The sequence below is a fragment of the Palaemon carinicauda genome, chromosome 29 (genome assembly GCF_036898095.1).
Source record: "Palaemon carinicauda isolate YSFRI2023 chromosome 29, ASM3689809v2, whole genome shotgun sequence".
NCBI lineage: Eukaryota > Metazoa > Arthropoda > Malacostraca > Decapoda > Palaemonidae > Palaemon > Palaemon carinicauda.
In genome coordinates this window covers 87,803,996-87,821,604 of record NC_090753.1, presented here as the reverse complement: position 1 = coordinate 87,821,604, position 17,609 = coordinate 87,803,996, and the positions used below count along the sequence as shown (strand labels likewise).

The following is a 17,609-nucleotide window of genomic DNA, read 5'->3' as shown; positions in this document are numbered from 1 at the left end:
TTCCGCTTCACAATAACTAAATCTTAAAAGATTTCTGAACTAGACTCGCATCCACTAAAGAACTCAAGAAAGAAGTTCAAACTAACCAGAATGAAATACGAATGTACCCTTCAAGGTGAAATGGATTTCTAAAACCAAACACCTCAGTTTCTTGAAAACCTGTGTGCTATATATCTGCACCAAACAATAAGAAAATCCAATTAGCTAAATTCTTCAATAGCCATCTAAATACCTATCTCTAACACATGGCAGCAGTATGATCATACTGCTTTCAGGTTAAAAATCTTGATTAATCTTTATTTAAAAAGAGAGTAAGCTACCTTTTTTCCCTTTTGTTCACTCTTATGCTTGTTTGACATCAAATGACCTTCATGCAGTGTCATTCCTTAGACACTTCAATTATTTACTGTATGAGATTAGAAAGACTATCTAGCACTAGGAACATGACGCTTTTATTAGCTACTTTAATTTTACCTCATCCTCTTTCATATTCTTGGGACAATCAAAATCATATGTCGCAAAAAGGTCACCATTCAAGAGTGTAAAAAGAGAAAAACAAGATAAAAGAGAAACTATTTGGGGTAATTACAAGATAACCCTTAACATCTTTTCGATACCCCAAACTAGCAACAAAGTATAGTAACGAGTCTGGGGGGACGAATTAAAAGGGGAGGGATATCTTTGGTTATATACTTTACCTCCCGGAATATGAGTAAATTAGAGCACTTCACATCCTTGCTTCTGACAGAGTATAAGAACATTAAAAAAGCTTAGAATTCAAATCTGTCCTACATACACATAGTAGGTAGGCCAAGGATCCATCCACCCATTGAGATACTACCAATAGAGTTATTGGGTCTTTCGACGGGCCAGACAGTTCTACGTAGGATCCCTCTCTGGTTATGGCTCATATTTCCTCTGCCTACACATACATTTAATAGTCTGACCTATTTCTACATATTCTTCTCTTTCCTCATAAACCTGGCAACACTAAGATAACTGAAAAATTCTTCTTCACTCAAAGGGGTCAGCTACTCCACTGTAATTGATCAATGGCTACTTTCCTCTTGGTAAGGGTAGAAGAAAGACTTTTTAACTATGACAAGAAGCTCTTCTAGAAGTACGCATCAAAATCAAACCTTTGTTCTCTGTTCCTGAATAGTGCCATAGCCTTTGTATCACAGTCTACCCCTGTCTCGGGTTAGAGTTCTCTTGTTTGAGGGTACACTCAGGTACAATATTTTGTTTACTTATTTCCCTTCTTCACTGGGCTATTTTCCTTGCTTTTCCTGCTTTTCTAACTAGGGTTGTAGCTTGCTTAGTAATTATAATAACCAATAAGAACCCTACATCATCAACCCTTACATACCTGGTAACGTAGAGGAGGTGAAAGCAGTGGCCAGCTTTCTAGGACGTCCTCTTTTCTGGACCGGGGGAGCAACATCAGATGGCGTGACTTCGTGATCGCCATAATTGTTGATGTTTTCTTTACACTCGCTATTCACACCCCGACGTGACGGTAAAAGGGAATTCCGTTGCATAATTCCAAGAGCATCTGTAACAAAAAAAAAAAATATATATATATATATATATATATATATATATATATATATATATATATATATATATATATATATATATATATATATATACTGTATGACTCATTTTCTAAATGTTTTCATGGACTAATGACACAATTGTTCTCTTTTAGAAAAAGCCTTCAGACATGCTTTGTGATGAAGCTATCATAGCAGGTATTTTAAGTTTTTGGCCAAAAATTTTCGATATTTTCCTGAAAGAATCCATTTTCATAATTATGCTCATTTGGCATCAAAGTGAATATAAGAAAAATTTCTACTGTTAAGACTTTTAAGCAAATTTCTCTCAGAAACATAAAAAGAATAATTTCTATATTCCCTTTACATTATAAAACACAAACTTACTGAGCATCATATACTTCCTTACACCTTTAAAACTATACATTATTAAACTCCAAGATGAAGGTCACTTAAACAATGGTATAGACTGTACACAAAACAATAGTATGAAAGCACAACACTCCAATTACAATCAAAGTTTATACGTACCATCATCGTTAACAACAGGGTCGACCGCTGGACCAACGTACTGGAAAGCCTTAGCTGCCCGAATTCGGGAAACAAGACCAAGTGACGTCAGGACGTTAGCAATGTCGTAAAGTCGTCTTCCTCTGGCCCTCAAGCGTTCTCCACTTTCGCCAACTTCCCCAACAAGAAGACGAATGGCATTCTCCAGAGAGATTATGTGAGGCTGAAAAAAAATCAGTTATATAAATATGAGTTCCAAAAATTAAGTTTTCTGCCACATGATATGGGAAGTTTATTTTTTTCATAAAAACTACTTTCATATGTAAACCTTTCTGTCCACCTTACTTCATCCCCTTTAGTTCACCCACTCACAAGAGAGAGAGAGAGAGAGAGAGAGAGAGAGAGAGAGAGAGAGAGATCAACTGTTGTACAATAATTGAATGCAGTTTCTTTAATTTTTTTAAAGAAACAATTATTACATACATACATATACTAAGGCACTGCCCCCAATTTTAGGGGGTAGCCGACATCAAACAAATGAAACAGAAAAGGGGACCTCTCCTCTCTACGTTCCTCCCAGCCTGACAAGGGACTCAACCAAGTTTGGCTGGTACTGCTAGGGGTGCCACAGCCCACCCTCCCCTGTTATCCACCACAGATGAAGCTTCATAACGCTGAATCCCCTACTGCTGCTACCTCCGTGGTCTTCCAAGGCACTGGAGGAAGCAGCAGAGCCTACCGGAACTGCGTCACAATCGCTCGCCATTTATTCCTATTTCTAGAAACAATTATTACTGAGATATTATGTTTTTAGTTTTTAATTCAGCTGTATTTCTGTTTAAGAAAGTACGAATATAAAACAATTTGTGAATTTCAGCAATATTTACAACTTCGTCAAATGAGATTATGTAAGCATACCGTCTAACGCCATCCTAGCAAAATACGTACTGTATAAACGATTATACAGGAATATTTTTACTGTAAAGATGAAATTAATTCTTACTTTAATTTACTTAAAAACAAAACTACAGTATATGATTATACTGAGCACATTATATGTTGTTAAGTAAAAATATCATACCATGATTAAAACGGCAAGCAAAACAGCTGTTCATCTTTTTACAGTTCGGTTATTGTGGCTGTGCGCGTTTATGCAAAGATTATACTCTAACGTTACTGACGATACTTTTATCGTTGTCTTTTATTTTTCTAGCCCATTGAAGTAGAAGATGGAATGAATATAATTACCAGGATATTATACTGTAGATATACCATACTGCGCAAGAGAAGACGCATAAAGAATTGCGTCATGGATTAAGAAAACACATAAGCTACGTTTGTTGAATCCTCTGAACGAAAACACCGAACACTTACAGCAGTTAAGCTGTACTGTAGTGATATCACTGTACATATATTACAGTAATATACACCACAGTATCAGCAAGTTATATTATAGTATTAATAGATAGGAACAACTGTTTTGTTATACAGTACAGTATAAAACACGGTAGTAGGTTGGCCAGGGCACCAGCCACCCGTTGAGATACTACTGCTAGAGTGTTAGGGGGTCCTTTGACTGGCCAGACAGCACTATATTGGATCCTTCTCTCTGGTTAAGGTTCTTTCCCTTTGCCTACACAGACACCGAATAGTCTGCCGTATTCTTTACAGATTCTCCTGTCCTCATACACCTGACAACACTGAGATACCAAACAATTCTTTCTCACCCAAGGGGTTAACTACGGCAATGTAATTCTTCAGTGGCTACTTTATTCTTGGTAAGGGTAGAAGAGACCCTTCTAGGAGGACACTCCAAAATCAACCCATTGTTCTCTAGTCTTGGGTAGTGCTATAGCCTCTGTACCATGGTCTTCCACTGTCTTGGGTTGGAATTCTCTTGCTTGAGGGTACACTCGGGCACACTGTTCTATCTAGTTTCTCTTCCTCTTGTTTTGTTGAAGTTTTTATTGTTTATATAGGAAAAAGTTATTCTAATGTTGTTACTATCCTTAAAATATTTTATTTCTCCTTATTTCCTTTCCTCTCTGGGCTATTTTTCCTGTTGGGGCCCCTGGGCTTATAGCATCCTGCTTTTCCAACTAGGGTTGTAGATTAGCAAATAATAATAATAATAATAATAATAAGGGTATGATGACGACTTGGTAAAGTTTTAGTTTAGTACAATACTTTACTATAGCCTTACTGTGTCCAGTACGTAGTACACATGTACTGTACACTGTACATATGATTATAATCTGTGGTAGAAACAAAATATAAACAATATTAGGCAGTGTTTACTATGTTAATAATCTGTTCAGAACCTGCTCGTGGCAAGAGGCAGTGACTTTGGTTAGGAATTGCACACCCTAATGCAACATTTATACATGATAATTCCCTTAATGCACCTGTGTCTGTTACCTAACGCTCACGTTATGGGAGACTTGACTGTATTGCCTACACCTTGGCCTTTTTAGTTAAGAATTGCACACCCTAGTGCAACATTTATACACGATAATTCCCTTAATGCACCTGTCTGTTACCTAACGCTCACGTTACAGGAGACGTGACTATATTGCCTACACCTTTGTCAACAAAGAGTTTGCCCTCGCACCTCACGTGGTATTTGGGTGCACAACATTGCGCATGACTCTCTTGTTAGACTAGCCAAAGTTACTTGCGGCATAGCACAAACACTCCCCAACACTTCAACAGGAGCTTGGTGAACAGCTTAAAAGGTCCAGCATTAGGAATCGCTGAAGGATGATGGGTTCCTTCCCGGAGTGAAGGAATCCACAAGCAAAGTGCTGGAAGGTCTTGGCTTAACTGAACTTGGAACATTCTGTTGTGCATACTCGGTAGACCCTCAACTCACTGAGCGTACTAATCATCTCAAAAAGCCATTCATTCGAAGGGAGACCCGAAATCCCTAAGGAAGGTTAGAGTTGTTGTACATCATCAATAGACAGAGAGCCCCCTTCAGCACAAAGTGGAGCTGCTTCGCTAGGGGAAGCAGCGGCGACTTCTAAGCCCAAAGGTTGTCCAAGGATCAAGCAGCTATCACACTTACCTGATCATCCTCCAGTAAAGAACAAACGGGCAGAGACAAGGTGGAAGGGGTTGAGCCGATAAAGAGGTCGGGGTTTCTCCGTCTTTAAGGAAGACCTCGAAGGAGAAGAATCCCTATTGAACTTTTTTCTGCCGCCTTCCAAACCTCACCCACTGAGAGGACAGCTACTCCCGACACACATCACAATGCGAGTCCTGCTTACAAGAGTGACCTCTGCAATGGGGATCGGTGTCAACGGCAAACATGAAGGTGCTGCAATGGTACCCTTCACGACTAGGACAAACCCGCACAACCAGATCCTCAAAAAACCAAGCATATCTGAAAGAGAAACAGAAAGAAAGTCAAAAGTCAGTTTTTATTGTTAACGGGAGACAGAAAACACGTCTGCACTTCACAGAGCCAAAAGTAAAAGTGACGGTATATCACAGGCGTGTGTGTGAACAGGGTGGCAGATACTAACCCCGCTGACTAGAGGTAGGTGGTTATATCTCACTATAAGTCTTATGGCTAGTTTCTAGCTTCGCTGAAAGTTTATTCTCTATAAAGAGCGAAAGGGTTTGCATGAGGTATCGGAACAAATGTATTTGAAAGGAACCCGAAGGAACGCGGATAAAAAAAAAAAAAGAGCTGCACAGAAATGAGGGGAGACACCAAAAAGAAATGGACAGTAAGTACTGTAAAAGGTAGAGACCAATGCACATTCTAGTACTGTCTACCGCATGCCACACCAGACATATTGTAGGATATATCTGAAGGAACTGTATAATTAACACTTCATCCGCTAACTCACCTGAGGGCTGACTAACAATATCATGAGGAATTTCTGACAGAGGATGCTGAGGGAGTTCTCCTTTCTAATATCGGGTCTCTCCACATCACCCGTTTTGGTCAGCTTAATTTGTTGTGGAACCTGGAATGATTATCGGTGATACAGTATGACAACTCTTCATTAGTTATGTAATACGCATTCATGCCCTTTCCTTAGGCTACCTGTGTCATCTAAATATATACTACTCTAGTTTAAACTTAAACATAAATCATTCATAAAGTAGCTCCAGAAATTCTATGAGGAATTTTCTTGACAATGTTAAAAATGGGTTATTTTTACTGTCTGCAGAAGTATCAAGCAAGTCAACATTAATGCTTATTAACGTATTATATATACTGTATATTTTTTTTTCATTTTGTTGAGTAGAAGACTCATTTAATTGCAGTATAGTAATTCTGTATGAAATAAATTAAGTATAAGCTATAAGTTTCCCTTTCCTTTGTTAAATTAAACTATCTTCCCAGAATGTAAAATATAACAAATTTGGAATTAATATGTTATTTTGATAATAAAATAAATTTTTGAATATACTTACCCGGTGATTATATAAGCTGCAGCTCTGCTGCTCGACAGAAAACTCTACGTAAAAAATCCGCCAGCGATCGCTATGCAGGTAGGGGGTGTACTTCAACAGCGCCATCTGTCGTGCAGGTACTCAGTACTCATTGTAAACAAAGAACTCAATTTTCTCCTCGGTCCACTGCGTCTCTATTGGGGAGGAAGGGAGGGTCCTTTAATATATAATCACCGGGTAAGTACTGTATATTCAAAAATTTATTTTATTATCAAAATAACATTTTTCAATATTTAACTTAGCCGGTGATTATATAAGCTGATTCACACCCAGGGGGGTGGGTAGAGACCAGCAATAAATGTTTACATTAATATGAGCTAAGGATTTTTTATTTCATTTTAGAAGTTATCAAAATAACAAAAATAAAATAAATAAGTACCTGGTAAGGAAGTCGACTTGAACAATTACTCTGCCTTTTTAAGTACGTCTTCCTTACGGAGCCTCGCGATCCTCTTAGGATGCTGAGCGACCCCTAGGATCTGAAGTATGAAGGGTTGCAACCCATACCACAGGACCTCATCAAAACCTCTAATCTAGGCGCTTCTCAAGAAAATAATTTGACCACCCGCCAAATCAACCAGGATGCGAAAGGCTTCTTAGCCTTCCGGACAACCCAAAAACAACAATAAAAACATTTCAAGAGAAAGATTAAAAAGGTTATGGAATTAGGGGATTGTAGTGGTTGAGCCCTCACCCACTACTGCACTCGCTGCTACGAATGGTCCCAGGGTGTAGCAGTTCTCGTAAAGAGACTGGACATCTTTAAGATAAAAAGACGCGAACACTGACTTGCTTTTCCAATAGGTTGCGTCGATTATACTTTGCAGAGATCTATTTTGTTTAAAGGCCACTGAAGTTGCGACAGCTCTAACTTCATGTGTCCTTACCTTCAGCAAAGCTTGGTCTTCCTCACTCAGATGGGAATGAGCTTCTCGTATTAACAGTCTGATAAAATAGGATAAAGCATTCTTTGACATAGGCAAAGATGGTTTCTTAACTGAACACCATAAAGCTTCTGACTGTCCTCGTAAAGGTTTAGTTCGTCTTAAATAGAACTTAAGAGCTCTCACAGGGCATAAGACTCTTTCTAGTTCATTTCCAACCATATTCGATAGGCTTGGAATATCGAACGATTTCGGCCAAGGACGAGAAGGTAGCTCGTTTTTGGCTAGAAAACCAAGTTGTAAAGAACATGTAGCCGTTTCAGATGAAAATCCGATGTTCCTGCTGAAGGCGTGAAACTCACTGACTCTTTTAGCTGTGGCTAAGCAAACCAGGAAAAGAGTCTTTAAAGTGAGATCTTTAAAGGAGGCTGATTGTAGCGGCTCGAACCTTTCTGACATGAGGAATCTTAGTACCACGTCTAAATTCCAACCAGGTGTAGCCAAACGACGCTCCTTTGTGGTCTCAAAAGACTTAAGGAGGTCCTGTAGATCTTTGTTGTTGGAAAGATCTAAGCCTCTGTGACGGAAGACTGATGCCAACATGCTTCTGTAACCCTTGATAGTGGGAGCTGAAAGAGATCTTTCTTTCCTCAGGTGTAAAAGGAAGTCAGCTATTTGAGTTACAGAGGTACTGGTCGAGGATACTGATACTGACTTGCACCAGTTTCGGAAGACTTCCCACTTCGATTGGTAGACTCTAAGGGTGGATGTCCTCCTTGCTCTAGCAATCGCCCTGGCTGCCTCCTTCGAAAAGCCTCTAGCTCTCGAGAGTCTTTCGATAGTCTGAAGGCAGTCAGACGAAGAGCGTGGAGGCCTTGGTGTACCTTCTTTACGTGTGGCTGACGTAGAAGGTCCACCCTTAGAGGAAGAGTTCTGGGAACGTCCACTAGCCATCGAAGTACCTCGGTGAACCATTCTCTCGCGGGCCAGAGGGGAGCAACTAACGTCAACCTTGTCCCTTCGTGAGAGGCGAACTTCTGCAGTACCTTGTTGACAATCTTGAACGGGGGGAATGCATATAGGTCTAGATGTGACCAATCTAGGAGAAAGGCATCTATATGAACTGCTGCTGGGTCCGGGATTGGTGAGCAATATATTGGGAGCCTCTTGGTCATCGAGGTTGCGAAGAGATCTATGGTAGGCTGGCCCCATGTGGCCCACAGTCTCTTGCACACATCCTTGTGTAGGGTCCATTCTGTTGGAATGATTTGTCCCTTCCGACTGAGGCAATCTGCCATGACATTCAAGTTGCCTTGGATGAACCTCGTTACTAGTGAAATGTTTAGATCTTTTGACCAGGTGAGGAGGTCCCTTGCGATCTCGTACAACGTCATAGAGTGGGTCCCTCCTTGCTTGGAGATGTACGCCAAAGCCGTGGTGTTGTCCGAGTTCACCTCCACCACTTTGCCTTGAAGGAGAGACTTGAAGCTTTTCAAGGCCAGATGAACTGCCAGTAGCTCCTTGCAGTTGATATGCATTGTCCTTTGACTCGAGTTCCAAGTTCCCGAGCATTCCCGACCGTCTAATGTCGCGCCCCAGCCCGTGTCCGATGCGTCCGAGAAGAGAACTTGGTTGGGAGTCTGAACAGCCAGGGGCAGACCCTCTCTGAGGCTGATACTGTCCTTCCACCAAGTCAGGGAAGACTTCATCTTCTCGGAAATGGGGATCGAGACCGCTTCTAGCGTCTTGTCCTTTTTCCAGTAAACAGCTAGGTGATATTGAAGAGGACGGAGATGTAGTCTTCCTAACGATACGAACTGTTCCAGGGATGATAGTGTCCCTATCAGACTCATCCACTGCCTGACTGAACATCGTTCCTTCTTCAGCATGTTCTGGATGCATAACTGGGCTTGACTTGTTCTGGGGGCCGACGGAAAAGCCCGAAAAGCTAGACTGTGAATCTCCATCCCTAAATACACAATAGTTTGGGATGGGACCACTTGAAACTTTTCCATATTGACCAGGAGACCCAATTCCTTGGTCAGATCTAGAGTCCACTTTAGATCCTTCAGACAGCGACGACTGGAAGAAGCTCTTAGAAGCCAGTCGTCCAAATAGAGGGAGGCTCTGATGTCCGCTAAATGAAGGAATTTGGCTATATTCCTCATCAGCCTCGTAAACACAAGAGGAGCTGTGCTTAGGCCAAAGCACAGGGCTTGAAACTGGTAGACAACCTTTTCGTAAACGAATCTCAGAAAAGGTTGGGAGTCTGGGTGGATGGGGATGTGAAAGTATGCGTCCCTTAGGTCTAAAGAGACCATCCAGTCTTCCCTTCTGACCGCTGCTAGAACGGACTTTGTGGTCTCCATGGCGAACGTCTGCTTTGTGACAAAGACATTCAGCGCACTGACGTCTAGCACCGGCCTCCACCCTCCTGTCTTCTTTGCCACTAAGAAGAGACGGTTGTAGAAGCCCGGGGTTTGATGGTCCAGGACTTTGACTACCGCTCTCTTTTCTAGTAAGAGAGACACCTCCTGTTTCAATGCTCGTCTCTTGTCTTCCTCTCTGTACCTGGGAGAGAGATCGATGGGAGACGTTGCTAGAGGGGGTTTTCGTACAAACGGGATCTTGTACCCCTCTCTGAGCAACTTCACAGATTGTGCATCTGCGCCTCTCTTCTCCCAGGTCTGCCAGAAGTTCTTGAGTCTGGCTCCCACTGCTGTCTGAAGAAGCTGGCAGTCAGACTCTGCCTTTAAAGGACTTGGTTCCTTTCTTCTTCCCACGTCTCCCTTCGGCACGAGCACCTCCTCTGCTGGAGGCTCTGCCACGAAAGGGCGGAATAAATCGGGACGCTGGAGTGTCCATCCTTGGTCTAGCTGACATGGTAGGCAAAGGGGTGGCTTTGCGGGCAGAGGACGCCACCAGGTCATGGGTGTCCTTCTGTATCAACGAAGCAGCAATCTCCTTAATCAAGTCCTCTGGAAAAAGGCACTTAGAGAGAGGAGCAAACAGAAGTTCTGATCTTTGACAAGGTGTCACTCCAGCTGACAGGAAAGAGCAAAGGTTCTCACGCTTCTTGAGGACTCCGGATACGAACGATGCAGCAAGCTCACTAGACCCGTCACGTATGGCCTTGTCCATGCAGGATATTATGAGCAAGGAAGATTCCTTCTCAGTCGGGGAGATCTTCCTGCTCAAAGCTCCCAGACACCAGTCTAAAAAGTTGAAGACCTCGAAGGCTCTAAAAACTCCTTTCAACAGATGGTCTAGGTCTGAAGGTGACCAGCATATCTTAGAGCGTCTCATGGCTAGCCTGCGGGGAGAGTCTACAAGACTTGAGAAGTCGCCCTGGGCAGAGGCAGGAACTCCCAAGCCGAGAACTTCTCCCGTGGCATACCAGACGCTCGATCTGGAAGAGAGTTTAGCAGGGGGAAACGTAAAGGCTGTCTTCCCTAAACTCTTTTTGGACTGCATCCAATCTCCTATAACTCGTAAAGCTCTCTTGGACGAGCGTGCGAGGACGAGTCTAGTAAAGGCAGGCGAGGATGACTGCGTACCTAAAGCAAACTCTGACGGAGGAGAGCGCGGAGCCACAGACACAAACTGGTCCGGAAACATCTCTTTGAACAGAGCAAGAACTTTCCTAAAGTCCAAAGAGGGTTGCGTGGACTTGGGCTCGTCAAGGTCCGAATGTGGTTCATCAACGTGTGCCGCATCGTCATCATCAGAGAGTCCATCATCCGAGAATTGAGGAGGAAGCGGCAATGAAGTAGGTATCGGCTGGTCAGCTGAGTCCGGTCGCACGGGTGCACGCGTGACTGAACCGGACGCAACGTCATGGAACTGTTGCCCAGTCTGTGAGCTGGCAACAACCATAGCAGCGCGGGGACGCACAGCGTCTACTCCAGACTGTCTAGTCTGATGTGGGCGAGCAGAGGTAACCACACTGGGTTGCGGAGGTTGACGCACCGCGTCAAAACAAAACAACTCTGACGGTTGTTGTACCTCGCGAACGTCAACGGAAGGTTCCGTGCGTCGCTGAACGTCAACATGCGGCTGGCAGGGTACACTGGAACGCATGGGTGGCGGGACTCTCTCAGCTGGAGTGCGCAAGAAGGTCGCCTCAGCGTCCACAGGACGCACAACCGTGGATGGTTGTAGGCTAGAGGTTGGTGCAGCAGCAACCTTCTCCGCACGAAAGTCCTGCATCAGAGACGTTAATTGTGACTGCATGGTCTGCAGCAAAGACCACTTGGGGTCTGCAGGAGCAGGTGCGGCAACAGACGGTGTAACTGTCTGCGGCGGTACCGCTTTGCCTCTCTTAGGAGGTGAACAGTCATCGGAAGACTGCAGCGAGTCCGAACTGACCCAGTGGCTACAACTGGGCCGTTGGACTTGCGCGGAAGGGACCGACTTGCGCTTAAGCGGTCGTGAGACCTTGGTCCATGGTTTCTTGCGAGAAACCTCTTCCGCAGACGAGGAATAAATGGGCTCTCTCGTCTTTGTGTGGGTGGGGCGATCTTGGTTAGATACGCCCGAAACCACGGAGGGAACGTCTGTTCGCTGATTAAAGCCTCTCGAACCCATTGGTCGTACGACATTGCTTCTCCCCTGGACTTGGGAGCTTGCAAGAGGTCCCGGACTAGGAGGACGACAGGCACGAACAGACGAACCCTCAAGCGCAACACTATCCACAACACTATCACTCACTTTATCACTTCCCACTGCACTCTTACACTTCAGCTCCTTGACGTCCGCCAAGAGCTGGTTACGGTCACTAGCCAAGGACTCAACTCTCTCACCCAGAGCTTGGATGGCACGCATCATATCAGCCATCGAAGGTTCCTGAGTGCCAGAAGGGGGATTAGGAGCAACCACTACAGGGGAAGGAATAGGTTGTGGGGCATGAGGAGAGGAAAAATCAACAGAACGAGATGAACTTCTCCTGACTCTATCTCTCTCTAGCCTACGTGTATATTTCTGGAATTCGATAAAATCGAATTCCGAAAGCCCAACGCATTCCTCACATCGATCTTCCAATTGACAGGTTTTATCCCGACAATTGGAACAAACGGTGTGAGGATCGATAGAGGCCTTCGGAAGACGCCTTGAACAGTCCCTAGCATTACACTTCCTGAATTTTGGGACTTGAGAAGGGTCAGCCATTTTGAATTGGTCAAAGGGGAATTCAAAAACTATCCAAAGTCATCAACAAATAATCCGATATCAAAAAAAGAATGCAAGGATTTATTGAAGAGAAAGCCTGCACAGCGAAAGCTCAAAACTAGAAAAGTGTACTTCACCAAATAGTTGTGAAAACAAATCCAGTTAGCAACAGCGAATTAGTAGGTCTTGCCGGTAGCACGACAGAGAGAAAATTGAGTTCTTTGTTTACAATGAGTACTGAGTACCTGCATGACAGATGGCGCTGTTGAAGTACACCCCCTACCTGCATAGCGATCGCTGGCGGATTTTTTACGTAGAGTTTTCTGTCGAGCAGCAGAGCTGCAGCTTATATAATCACCGGCTAAGTTAAATATTGAAAATTGTATTTTTCCTAACATACAAACCAGGAGCTATTTATAATAGGGTATTACTTTCGGTGCAGCTGAAAGACGAGCCATGATAAATCTAGTGAGGGATAACTAACCCATCCACTAGTTAGCGGGTGGGGGGTGGGGGGTGGGGTAGACTGGCTACCCCGCTCACTCACACCTCTCGGCTGAGTAACCACTTTGCTTTATGGCAGGACTTTTCGGGGGACAGGGTGGCGGGCCAATTTGTATAAATAGCTCCAGGTTTGTATGTTAGGAAAAATACAAATTATTTCCAAATTTGTTATTTGTTCCGACACAGATACAAACCTTCGCTATTTATAATAGGGTGACTTACTCTTAAGAGGGAGGAAGTCCTCACCAACTGGCCTTGGTCATGACCCGGGGTCCTCTCTATTTTGATCTGTGATCGAAAGAAGGGACCCTACCCTCGCTAAAATCAAGTGCCGATATGAGGTAATGCACTGATAGCTGCCTGCAGAAGCTTGTGTGAGTGGAACTAACAGTGCGGCTTGTCTTTAACATAGGATCTCGAGTACAGAACCTAATGTTTATAAAGACTTACCCAATACCCTCCCTCTAAAAGGTATTGGGGACGTAACAAAGTATTCTTCTATACTTAGGAGGCACAAGGGAAATGGGTCTTACCTGCAGCGAGGTGAGGTCAGCTATGCTGAGGCTTAAGGAGCTGTTTTCCCCAGAGGGGAAAAAGTGAAAAGAAGAAAGGGGCCAGGCATTCTTATTCATTCACCCCAGACTAATCTGGGTAGCCTCAGCCCTCAACCCTCTGCTACTTGTCCAACAAGGAGCCTGAGGTGTTTAGACCATTTGTTGTGCAACCACCACAGGACCAATGGAAAAGGTCTCCATGATCTTGTGGGTTACGTCTTTGCAGGTAGTGGATCGTGAAGGTCGATTGACACTTCTACATGCCCACTTAAAGTATCTGCACTACAGAGTAGTTTCTTGAACGCCAGGGACGTAGCAACGCCAGTGACGTTACGAGCTCTGGGTCTTAGAATGGAGGAGAGTTTAGATTAAGAGTAACCTCAATTGCCTTCCGATCCCAGGGGGGAAAGAAAACATTGAGGTCCTCCTATTGAATCTTCCCCGTGCTGGTCAACAGTGCCAACACACGAAGGCGAGCTGGTATCGTTCTTTTAAGGTAACCCTACAGACTCCTCACTGGGTAAAACCCCCGTTGATGGGTTTCCGGTTACCGAACGAAGACATTTTATTCAAAATGGGCTGCACCTAGGGTACAGCACACTCAGATTTGAGTCTTGGCAATCCACTCAGGGACACCGCTGAGGATTACTTCTCCCCGTCTCCTAGAGTAGGAGACATCAGAGGTTGGAACATACAACACACTAACTCTCTTGGTCAAAAGCCCAAGTGAGTAGAAAGGGCGTCTTCCGTGTTAGGAAGCGATCTGCTGCTGGGCCAAAGGTTCGTAGAGAGGGGTCTTCAGAGACTGAAGGACCCAAACCGCGTTCCCAGGAGGAGGTTGAGATCTCACGGGGGACAAGTTATCTCAAACTTACATAAGTAAAGGCACCAATGGGAGAGAATCCCCTTCCACGATATCAGTCACAAAGGACCGAACACTTCGCCTGGAAGACCAACGCTGAAAAGTGTCTGAGGTGCCTAGACATCTTTTCCGTAACTTGTTGCGAAAGGCCTCTCTGAGAGGGGTGGTGTAGGATCGTCCCAAGCGAGAAGTCGAAGCAAAGCTACAGCTAAGGAAAGCGTTAGCATGTGGCTGCTTGGAAGATCGTGCCGTGGAGGAAGATCCTTCGGAACTCCGTCAGGAGCTGTAGAAGGTCAGGGAACCATTCTGCGGGTTGCCATAGCGAAGCTATTGGAGCTCCGTCAGGGGCTGAAGAAGATCTGGGAACCATTCTGCGGGATGCCATAGCGAAGCTATTGGAGTCGTTGATAAGATCCTGCCTATCCTGACTTAGCTGAGGACTTTTTAACCTGACCGAATGGGGGGGAAAAAACAAGGTACACCTCTAGGCCGCCCCATCGATCTTGGAATACATCTTGTTTGAGGGCCTGGGGAACGGTCGAGTGGGAGCCTTTAGATCAGGGCCGCTGCGAGCATAACCACAGTCGGGGAGCCCACTAAGTTAAGACTTTGTTGGATACAAGATGATTTCAAGACCCTAGGAGCCCACTATCTGGGTGGTTTTGCAAGCACATTCCTATATCAGGAATGACGCGAGCAGATGGGGGCAACTAGTTGTCCCCTGTCCATTTGAGGCTTTGTACTGCCAGATGGTTCTCTAAGAGAGGTGAATGCTGGTACCTTTCTTTATCGGGCCAACAGATGAGGATGGAATGGTATGGCATATGCCCCCCCCCCCCCTCTCTCTCTCTCTCTCTTTTGATGCATTATAGAGAGCATCAGGTTCAGAGGGAAGACGAGAAGACAGGTCTCTTTGCAGAAGCTCTCGTCTGCCACCCATCATCCGCGGATTGTCCAGCGGTGAGGGGGGGGAGTGCATAGCAATAAACACACCCCGAGATGATGTCGAGACGTGTAACTTATTGCACGTTCTTGCAACGAAGGGGAACAGCCTGTTCTCCCTCCAACTGCCACTAATCCTGTGTGGTTGGCCGAATAAGACCGATACCAAACGGTAAACCAGTTAATCAGTACAGCTTATGTCATAATAGCGAATCTCCATAGATCGCTTTCCGGACAAGAGACTGTACGGTTATCACCGAACGCATCCAACCAAACCCAAGAGGGGATTGAGACGTATCTTCAATCTATTGTTGGGTGGGTAAAGAGCATAAGTCTACTACGGAGTAGTAACACCGAACTGTGCGCATGACAAGCATACTTGCGTAGTTCTACCTAAAAAGTCGTGTCCGGAACTCAGTTGGAGAACGTTGGAAACGTTCGTAACAGAGGTTTCCCGTTCTAAGGACAAAGAAACGTTAGTTCTTCTCCGTCTCCGATCGGTAAACTAGCATTCATATTAGATGTTCCCTACTAGGGAACAGATATGCTTATGAGAAGTTTCCAGCCAAAGCGTTTGTAGAAGACTAAGATTTCCGATCGGGGGAAAGGAAAAAATGCCTATAAGGAGGCAGAACGTAAATAGCCCTTATTGGCAGAAAGATCGCTTGCACGCTATATGTACTTGTCCATTTGTGCTAGCGCATGCGTATTCTCTGCCTCCAGGAAACGTTTGCAACGAATCTGGTTGCGGGAATAATGTATATGCGACGAATCGCAACATTATTGCCGAAAGAATTTTGATCGTAGACTAACTGTAATATTTTCTTGAATGAAAGCGAATGTGTTCTCAAACAAAATATACAGTTATAGAGCCGATCATTTCCCCTTTGGTTTACCCCTCCTCTTCATGTGAGGGGCTTAGCCAGGGTTCATTACACAGAAACGGATGTCTGTTTACCCGTGGGCGGGGTTTGAAATGTTTGTAACGTAATGAAAAGATGCCCACGCTGTTGCTATCGTTCTTTAACGTTAGCTAACAATGTTCCTTCGAGACTAATTATTCGAAACAATAACCCTGTAAGGATAGAATAAAAAGTCTCGGAAGACTATCATGTAAAAAGGCAGGTTGTTATACCCACGGTACAATGACAGGGGAGGCTGCCTTCATCAAACGGTAGAACCGAGTTTAAGACAATAACCTCGCGGTTTTGTCTTGGCTAGAGTGCCTGCTCTGGGAAGGCTTACGGCCTTCATGAAGTTTTAACACCCATTGAAGTTTTGTAAAAACTTCTCAGGCACGAGTCTCCCGAAAAAGGGTGAAGTCTCGTATGTGGGGGTTTGCTTCAAGAAGCCCAGACATAATTGCCATCGACCGCTTACCTAAAGGGGTTGCCATAGAACACTTTCTCGATAGTGAGAAAACTACTGTCTAAATCAGGCAAGGCCTGCCAGGGGAAATGAACTGCAATGTAAAGAATTTTTCATTCCCCGCTCATTTCCATCTGCTAACCAAACCACTCAAAGTGGAGGGTGGAGGAAAGATGAGGGTGGTTCGTTCGAAAACGAATGGATCGGTGCTGGCGAAACGAGACTAGCTGATATAGTAATCAGCTGGGAGTGTAGAGTGACGTACCAAGTCACAACTATGGAAGACCCCTCCCTTGGGGGGGGGGGGGGGGGGGGTTTTGACCATAGAGTTTTCCGAAAACTCTGAATCGTGGAAACAGAGAGATTCGGATGAGAACCTAGGGGATCAGAATCTATTTGTGAAATCCTTTCTCACGACCTTAAGGGATGTTGTGGAACTCTGTCGCTGATTCCTGATGGAATTCCAGGAATCGTGTTACGTGACCAGGACCCAAAGGAACTGTGTCATAGTTCCCTGTAGAGATTCGTAAACACTTAGGCAGCAGGCATCCCCCTGTCATCAGAGTAAAACTCTTGATGACGATGGGCCCGCGCAAACAATTCACGGGACGAGAGTTCGAAAACTCTGTCATGAGAGTAAACCTCTTGTGCACTCGTGAACACTTTGCGCAACGAGAGTCCGAAAACTCTGTCATATAAGTATGGCTATGGTCACAAGAACCCAAAGGTTCAGCGTGAACTGCGTTGTGAGACCCCGAAGGGTCATAAGAGTTGTTCGTGTACTTCAACCGAT

At 44.5% G+C, this 17,609-nt stretch overlaps 1 protein-coding gene across 3 annotated transcripts in view; it reads right to left on the bottom strand.

The window, feature by feature from the left end:
* The window catches only part of LOC137622326 (uncharacterized), a 70,022-nt gene that overhangs the window by 31,010 nt on the left and 21,403 nt on the right, over positions 1–17,609 (bottom strand). For all 3 annotated transcript variants that reach the window (XM_068352904.1, XM_068352905.1, XM_068352903.1), the window contains exons 6-8: positions 5,924–6,043; positions 2,088–2,289; positions 1,370–1,555 (exon numbers count right to left, since the gene is read on the bottom strand). In XM_068352904.1, the coding sequence (XP_068209005.1) occupies positions 1,370–1,555; positions 2,088–2,289; positions 5,924–6,043 (508 nt within the window). The remainder of the gene's footprint in view (positions 1–1,369; positions 1,556–2,087; positions 2,290–5,923; positions 6,044–17,609) is intronic.